Below are 8,835 nucleotides of genomic sequence, written 5' to 3' on the forward strand. Positions count from 1 at the left end.
CTGCGGCCCGCGCCCGAAAGGGTTGCGGCGGAGCAGTAGCAGTGGTAGTGGCTCGGCGGGGTGAAGAGATAGGGGCAGGGGCAATGAGTAGGGGAGGGGGAGGGAGGTGAGTGATGCCGGCTTAAACAAGAGCACTTCATTAATCCCTAAGGTCATATTTCGGCGCGCAGTGCTGCGTGCACATCTCCTCATACCCCTTTCTCCTTTCTCATCTTCCCCTCATGTGAGTTTGTGTGTGTGTGTTAGAGAGAGACCCCCTCCCCACCCCCTTTCTACCCGTCGTTGTGCTCTGGGGCCCTCTTGCCCCACCTACCTCTTCGTGTGTGTGCGTGCGTGCGAGTGTATGTGTGCGCGCGACAGAGATAGACCGAGAGGAAAAGAGGAGTTGCGGCCGTCCTGTCTGTGCCCTTTTTCGTTTGTGACCTGTGCGTTGCATAAATTGCCCTTAGCGTTTTTGCTTGTTGCCCTCTCGACCTCGCGCGCAGTGACCGCTAGGCCGGGGCTCGACAGGCGGGGCGGGGCGGGGCGGGGCCAGGGCGTTGTGGGCGCGGCGGCGTGTCACTGTGTTTAGTACGTGTTCCCGTGTGTAATATATCATTTTTCGCCCGCGGAATGGAGTGGCTGGCTGCCGGCTGGACCCGGCGGCTGGTGGCGCGGGGGCGGTGGGGGCGGTCCGAAGGGCGGCGGGGGCGCGGGGGCGGCGCGCGGGGTGTTGATGTCCGCAGTGTATTTATTGCCGCATCAAATTAGGCGCTCGACTCGCGTGAAATATGCCCTTCATAAAAGTGTGCGCCTCGCGGGTGACGGTCAGCCCGGCTACTCGCTGCTGCTGCTGCGAGATTGAAATTTATGAAATTTTTGATGGTTGTGTGGCCGTGGCCGGCGCGCGGAGGGTGTTGAGGGCGGAGTGGTGGGTGACGTTTGTTTGTTTCTGGCGGGACCCGGGGGTCACCCTCTCTGGCCTCTGGTGGTCCATAAACACCGCCGTTGCCGTCGACGCGGTGATCACGGCCGCGCTCAGGCTCAGGTAGCGCCCCACGTCTCTTTAGGCCGGGGGGCCGTCCGTCGCTACGTCTGCGATAAGGGCGTGATAAGGGGCTGATAAGACCTGCGGGACGGGGCCGGGAGGAGGGGACGAGACGAGACGTCCGAGAGCAGACCGTCGCGTCGTCGGGCCGGGCCGGGCCGAACAGCGGTAGTCATCATCAGCTGATTGATGTGTCTTATAGGCCCTTTTGAGAGTGAGCCCCCCAGATCATGAGGCTGTACTCGGCGCCGTCCACGGAGAGGGTGAGCTGAGCAGTGTGTCTCGTGCGCGGTCTCTGTGTGTGTGTGTGTGAATGTGTTTGTGTGTGTGATGTCTTCCCCCCTGCCCCGTCCTCCCCGTCGTGCACCTCGAGTCCTCGAGTATAGGCGCCACGTCCCGTACAACACAACGATGTCCATAGGTTGCTTGCATGATTGTCCCCCCCCCTTTTCCCCACTCTTCCTTCTCCATTCCCCCGCTGCGCCGCGCGCAAGGAAATAAAAGATCTCCCCGCGCTGATTGAAAACAAATAATAAAACGAACAAATCAAGCGCGGTGGAGAAAGGAGAGAGAAAGAGAGAGAGGTGAAGTGGGAGTCGATCTCGACGCGAAAGTAAGAGAGAGAGAGGGAGGACCTGTGCCCTTCCAAAGCAGCCACAGGCCATAGGCAGGCAGTCAATGGGATTTGTAATAATGAATCCCGGTTTATGATCGTGGCCGCTTGCGGGAGGCTCCCCGCTCCGCCGGTGTTCAGGTCCACCTCGCCTCACCTGACGTGCCCCCCTCCCCCCCTCATTAAAAATTGAACCACCGGTCAGCCACTGGGCAGCCGCGCGGCGGCCGGCCCCGCTGCTGCCGCGATCGACACGGCCTCACAAATCACTCAAACGCTGCGTGCCGACACCCTCATTCGCACGCCATCCCGGTCGCGGGGCGCGAGGGATCCCCCCTTTGCGCTTTGCCGTGCACCCCCGCCCCCAGCCTGGCCTCCCGCCCCCCGGCCGCCGGCACCGCGTCCTCGGCGGCGCCGCTGGGCGCGTCGTGTGCGGTGCATCGAAGCCCCGCATCGGGCCCTGGTTTGACGTGTGCGCGCTGTGCACGCAAAACACGGGCTCATCGCTGATGTCGCTATGTGCCGCGGGCCGCACCTCGCAGGGGCCCTTGCAGCAGGGGGAGGACGGGCTGGCGGGGGCCGCCTTTCCTGCTCCTCTTCGGCGCTGCGGGGCTTCGCAGAGGCTCGTCCCCGGGCCGCCGACCGGGAGGGGTCGCCGCCGCCGCTTCGCAGGGTGTATGAGAAATCGTCCCGGCGACACGACAAGTTGAATGACCCTTTGTGTGTTTTCTTATTTTGCAGCAGGCGGCCGGCGCCCGGACGGTGCCTGAGGACGACGCCGTGTCGGTGACGCTGCTCGACCCCAAGTCCCGCGAGTGGCTGGTCCGCGCGTCGCAGTGCGACTACCAGTCGCTGCACAAGCTGTCCGCCGAGAACCCCCGCCTGGCCACGTTCAAGGTAAGCGAGCTCCACCACCACCGGTATGCACCACGAGCGGCAGCGCCCTATTTGAAATGTAAGAAGAGTCGAGCCGTGCCCGTGGCTGTTATACAGTCAGGAATAACAACGCCTTCGGGACCGGTCGCCTCATCAGGCAAACAATAGAAATCACGCGAAATCGGCGGCGTTCTCTGCTGTCTTGTGCGGCAAAACGAAATTTCCTTTCAAATTTTTAAATTTAAATATATTCTTGGGAGAATACCCGAGGAAAGAGACTGACATCGGCCATGGAAAAGTCGTACAAATAATGTCACGGAGTGTATTTGAAGATCATATCCTTATCGAAGCACAGGGGCACCGTGCTTGAATTTGGACAAGAAAAAGTCATGCAAATATGTTGGAATTTGAACATGCCATTCTCTGTTATATCGAAGCAGCCGTGGCTGACCGGGGCGCGCGGCGCGCGGGCCTTGTTCGGGGAGGTGATAGATTGCCCCGCGAGAGTGACGCCCCGCGACGCCGCGCGCCGCCCACGTGCGTTTGTTGGCCGCGCGTCGCGGGGTGCCGGCAGGGCGGAGCGGGTCCAGCCGGGGCGCCGCGTCGCCCGAGGAATTAAAATGATCCATTAAGCGTCGGCTGCCGGTGTGCTGCCGAGGCTGCTGCTGCTGCTGCTGCCCCCCGCGGGGCGCTGAGCCCTGGCGCTGCTGGGCCCTGCCCGCTCCGCGTTACGCCCCGGGTCCAGCAAGGCGGGCTGCTGAGCGCCGAGCTGCTGAGCGCCACTGATTGCCTGGGATGAGGCCGTGCCTTGGCCGGCGTGCGCGTCCTCCGGGCCCCCGCTCCGGGCTCCGCGGGGTAGCTCCCGCTCCCGCTCTTCTCTCCTCGGCTCCGGGCCGGGATCATTATCAGCCCCCGCGGGGGACTCCGGACCCACCCGCCCGGAAGCTGCGGCGCGCCAGCGCGGGCCGGGGCGGGAGCCTACGGCGTCCGCAGTGCAGCAGCAGCGGCTCCCATGGCAGGTCAGGTGCCTGCTCGGGCGGGGGAATAATGGGGCCGCAGAGAGAGTGGCCGTGATGAGCTGGATCTATATAGCTCGACGGGGCGTGCGGTGCGGTGTGAGGGTGAGTATGAGACCAGCTTTGCCGCAGGGTCCTGGTCGTGATCCTCTTCGACGATTTGCTCTTCGAACTTTGCATCATCCCTTTGGTAGAGGTGGTCTTCACGTCGCGCGGTCTGCCTCGACGTTGCGTAGTCCTTGTCATAGACCTATGGTCATAGGTCAGAGGTCTATGATCCTTGTCGGAGGCCAGAGTCCTCCAGGTCCGTCCTGCGCAGCAGAGGACCGCCCGGGCTGAGCGAGGTTGTCTTTATTCACGGTGTATCTCCATTTCCCCTCCAGACTGGTGCTGCTGTTGGACGTGAGTCCGGTCGGCGGCGCGGCAGCGCGGCGCCCTGCCTCCTCCCGACTGCCTGCCCGGGCGAGCAGCGTCGAATGAGCAATCAGCCGATATGTACAATCAATTAACAAGCCCCTGGCGTATGAATCAGTGTGTTGATTGGAAAATTACGTGAGGTAGCCGGTGGGGATTCGATCCCGTCCCGTCGTCGGGATCCCCCTCGCTGCTCCCCACTTCTCCCCCTCCTCATCGCTCCTGACGCCAGCAGCTCCTGTGTGAACTCACATGTCCGGCGGGCGCCGCGGGGACGAACAAGAAAGAGAAAAGAAGTTGGTTAGTTTTTATTTAGAAGGGAGAGAGAGAGAGTGACAGGGTGTGTGGGTGTGGGTGCGGCCGCCCTGCTCTGCCTCGTAACGTCCCGCTCCGGATGGGCACGGCGACGTGGCGGGGCCGCGCGCGAGGATAAGTCGGCCGTCTTTACGATAACGTTGCATTGATTGGCGACGGCGACGGGGTTTTACGAGGGAGTTGTAACGCTAAGCGTAACGAGGATGACGTGTGCGACCCCACACGCTTGTTAGGGTCAGGGCGCTACCGCTACCGCGCTCCCACATGACTGGTGTATCCGCCGTGGTGGTGGTGGTGGGTTTGGCCTATCGCCTGGCTGGGCCCGAGCCCGCGGGACAGACCTCGTTAGAAAGTCCGTGTTTGGCGGATAAAGTGCCAAGCGCCGTCGCCGCCCCAACGGCCCCACCCGGCCCGGCTCGGCCCGGCCCCGCCGATGAGCAGACCAAACCTACCGGCGGACCATTCCCCCGTAATTGGGCTCAGGCCCCCGGACGCCCAATTTGGGCCGGCTAGCCGCTCAAGTATTGATCTGTAATTGGATGCAGCGGCGTAGTCGGTGTTGGTGGGGGGGGGGGGGGGGGGGCTGCTGCGGGGGACAGCAGGGAAGTCTTGGCTTCGCCGCCGCGCCTCCGACTGGACTGGACATGCAGGCAGAGCGAGTCGAGAGGATTGGCTGATAGCGCACGGATTGGGCGAAAATACGTGAAGAGTGAGTGTGGACCCTCCGCAGGGCCATATGCAGATGGGGACTGTCATTCGTGCCGGCGGACGTGCACGGTTAAGAACGCGCTGATTTTATTTTTTCAATCTTACATTATTATCCACTCTGTGTGTAACGGCGGGCTGTCGGCGTGGCGGGGCGTGGCGGGGTGGGGCCGGAGGGGCCTAACGAAGGAGATTCCTCTGAATGGGGCGTGGCGTGGCTCGGCGCGGCGTGGCGGGTCGAGGCGGCGGCGGCGCGGCCAGCGGCCATGATCCCGACGCCACAGTGGCCAGCCAGGGGGAGCCAGGGACGGGCCCGGCCCGGCAGGGTGATAGTCGTATGCTAATCCGCTGGCTAATTCGCATTTACCTCTTCTTCCTCCCTCGAGATTGCTATCGCAGGCGTTGTAGTTTGTTAGGGATGGAGTGGCGGGGCGGGGCGGCCACGGCAGCAGCGCCTCTCTCGCGGCGCCTCGACATTCCGACGACAGGGAGTTATGGGGGAGTGCGGACACCGAGCGGACACCGAGCGGACACCCACTTAGGCCGAGGACGAGCTCTGAATGGCGTACATGGCGCGGTCGGTGTCGGCCGTCCAATGTCAAAAACGCATTCACACCTTGCACGGTAGCAGGCTGCTTGGAGGCGGGGAGGGTGGCCTCCGGGCCGGGTACCCCGCGGGCCACCAGGCCCTGCAGCTCGCTTATTTATCACTCATTTGCCGTGTGTGCGCTCGGTATAGTGTAATTTCATCCAGGCCTACCCGGCCGCCAGCCTTCAGGCCTGTAAGCCGTTTGCACGGGTCCCCTGCTGGGCGCCCCGCCCGGCCCAGCAGCCCGGCGCTGGCAGAGCTGCTCTGCGGTCCCCGGTAGCCGGCCCCGCCCCGCCCGGGGCACGCCGGGAGGAACCCAACCCCCTGAGTTATGGGCTAGAAGACTAGAACGGAATCGGCGAGGAAACGATGGCCAACATATGCCTGTGCGACAGGGCAGAGGGGTGATTTGGGTGGCCTGGACCCCGGTGGCGGCGCCCCCGCCCCCCTTTCCCCGGGACCGACGTCGTACTTCTGGTAAAGATAAAGAAAGCTGGAACACGTTTGGTGTGTCTCGAAACCGTCGTCGGCAAGCCCTTGCTCCGTCCGGTCCACGGTGCCTTCCATCTTCCTCTTCCCGCTTCGTATTTGGATCCTCACCGTTTTCATCCTCGAGTGCGGCGCGCGCAGAGTATACATGCAAATGCGCGGGGCAGCGTCGTCGTGGTCATGGTCATGGATGCCGAGGGCCGAGCTCCTCCGGGCCCCGCCGGGCTCGGGTGTCGCGGCGCGTCGCTACCGCGCGCTGCACCGCCGTCGGCGGCAGGGCCGGGGGCCTGGCCAGGGCCGGGCTGGAACAGAAGGGAGTCCCAGTAATTTACAGCCCCGGCCCGCAAGGACATACGCGGCGGGTAAAGCACATTCCACCTCCAGGCTGCTCAGCCGGGCGCGCATATACTCACACACACTGCGTTGCGTATCAGTTCTGTCCCGCACTCCCTCTCCCTCCAGCCCGCAGCAGCCTCATTTCTTTTTCGTCCTCCTACTCAGCAGCAGCAGCAGCAGCAAGCATGATGGCGGAGTCGTCATAAAGATATGCCCCTCTGTAGGCCTGCTGCTGGCGTGGCGGGTCCCGTCGTCCAGGCCGCCCGGGCACACAACGCGTTTAACGGCGCAAAAAGGAAATTGCCTGGAATCGGCGTTGCTGGGCGGTACCCTGACGGTGCCCTGGCGGTATACCCTGGCGGTGCCCTGGCGGTAGGCGCGTCGGCCGGCCGTCCTTTTGTGCACCGGGGCGGCTGGAAATAAAGTACTCTCGCGCGTCGATCCCTGCGTAAACATGCGAACAAACGGCCCGCCGCCGCGCCACGCCACGCCACGCCACGCCACGCCACGCCACGCCACCCGTTATTGCAGCGCGATTCGGCACGCCCGCGGCCGGCCAGCGATTCATGCCGGCGGCCGCAAGGGCAAGGGGCGCAAGTGCATTGGAGGTGCGTAAGTGCATTGGCGGGGTGCGATAGTGCACTGGAGGGGCAAAAGTGTCTTGGAGGGGCACAAGTGCGTCGGTGGGGCGCAAATAAGTACCTTGGCAGGGTATTGGCAAGTGAATAAGCGAGGCGTGAGTGAATTGAAGGGGCGTAAGTGCGTTGAAGGGGCATAAGTGTAAGTAAGTGCATTGGAGATGTGTGACTTCGTTGGAGGGGTATTAGTGCATTGGATAAGGGTAAATGCCGGGGAGGGGCGTAAGTCCATTGATGCTGCCAGCTGCCATATGACCTCGCTGGGTGCAGCGATGGACTGGTTCCGTTCCGGTTTGGGTCCCAGTGTAGTACCACCAACGAACACTGCAGAATCCCGTAGAAAACTGCAGAGATTACTACTTTGGATGGCGCGAATGTTTGTCGAACTCGAGAATAGACTCGTTCTCCAGAAGTGAGATGAGCAATCTGTGATTTTCCCCTCCCTTTGAGACAGTGAGTCACCAGGCCGACGAGGTGCAACGGCAAACAGCAGTATGGCCTCGTCTCGATAATCCAGACAGAAGCGGAAAACGAAGGGCAAGAAGAAGAAGATGAAGATGAGGAGGAATGGGAGAATGAATGTTCGCAGAAAACTTTCACATGTTTGGGGTTGACGTGGAGGTTGTGGTGGTGGGGGAGTGCGGGGTGCTTGACCCAGGCATGCGCCCGCCCGCCCATTGTGCACGAGCAGCTCTATGAATGGAGGCGGTAATTTGCAGACTATACTGCACACCGCTACGACGACGACGACTTGGAACGAAAACCGCTCGGCGGCCGCCGCCGGGCTCATGCAGGCGCAGCAGGGCCTTTCGTGTCCGGGAGATTAGCCTCCGGGGGGCGCCGCGCGCCCGGGAGGAGGAGATGCTGCTGCTGCTGCTGCCGGTGTGGGTGTGGCCGGACCTGCGCGCCCATTCATAAGGCTGCCCTGCACGGCCCTGCACGGCGTGCGCGAAGCGACTTGTAATCTCGGACCGTTTCTTGGAAACGGCGGTGGCGGTGGTGGACCGGGACCCGCACGGGCGACAGCTCAGGTGCGGTGTGTGTTGTGCGCCGGGCGAGTGAGCAGGCACTTCCGGGCGGGGCGGGGCGGAGCGGCTACTGCTGGCGCCACTCTGGTTGCCCACCCCGCCCCGCCCTGCTGCACAGGGGAGCCTGCTGGCTGCATTGTCCCCCTGGGGCGCACGTCGGTCGGACCAACGACACGCTGCGCCGCAGCGCCGAGTAGAGTGAAAAGCCACGTAACATCAGGGCCCCCCCGCAGCAGATTCGAGGAACCTTAACCTTACGGCGGTGACTCCTCCTCGTCGTCCTCCACCCCCTGCTCCTGGACGACCCGCAGACCCTCGTCTCGCTGACAATGAACACGCTGTAAAAGTGCCATACATATACAGGAAAGCTCGCCGTGTTATGAAGTCACAATTTCGTGTGTGCCGTGGATTTTGGCCAAAGGATCAATCATTCGAAGGGAAAGCAGGTGATCCATCTGCAAGGGTGTTTCTTTGTTGCCGTCCCCGCTCTCTAGTACTTTCCACCCCCAATTAAAACTCTGCACGGGGAATACAAAGTGTATGCGATCGTCTGGCCGGGCCTCCTACTCTTGGTCCCCCCGAGGTCCACCCCGTCGTCGCAGACCGGCGCCAGTGGGGTAGACTTTTACAGCCCGTGAGTCGCTCCGTAAAGCAGATGAGCTATGAGCGGGGCCAAGGCGAGGAGGGAAGGGAAGGGAGTGGGCGCGCTCACATTGCGGTGGCTCCACACACTCGCACTCATATCGCCGTATCTGTGCCTGGGCGCCGCGACAGTTGCAGGCTCGGAAT

The 8,835-nt window shown here is 62.7% G+C and overlaps 1 protein-coding gene across 1 annotated transcript in view; it reads left to right on the forward strand.

The window, feature by feature from the left end:
- The window catches only part of LOC113202392 (ankyrin repeat domain-containing protein SOWAHB), a gene marked incomplete in the record, with an annotated part of 141,076 nt that overhangs the window by 16,369 nt on the left and 115,872 nt on the right, over nt 1-8,835 (forward strand). The window contains 1 exon segment of the mRNA XM_052266230.1: nt 2,382-2,537. Coding sequence (XP_052122190.1) covers nt 2,382-2,537 — 156 coding nt within the window.

The sequence above is a fragment of the Frankliniella occidentalis genome, unplaced genomic scaffold, assembly GCF_000697945.3.
Source record: "Frankliniella occidentalis isolate FOCC.00 unplaced genomic scaffold, Focc_3.1 Scaffold36, whole genome shotgun sequence".
NCBI classification, from domain to species: domain Eukaryota; kingdom Metazoa; phylum Arthropoda; class Insecta; order Thysanoptera; family Thripidae; genus Frankliniella; species Frankliniella occidentalis.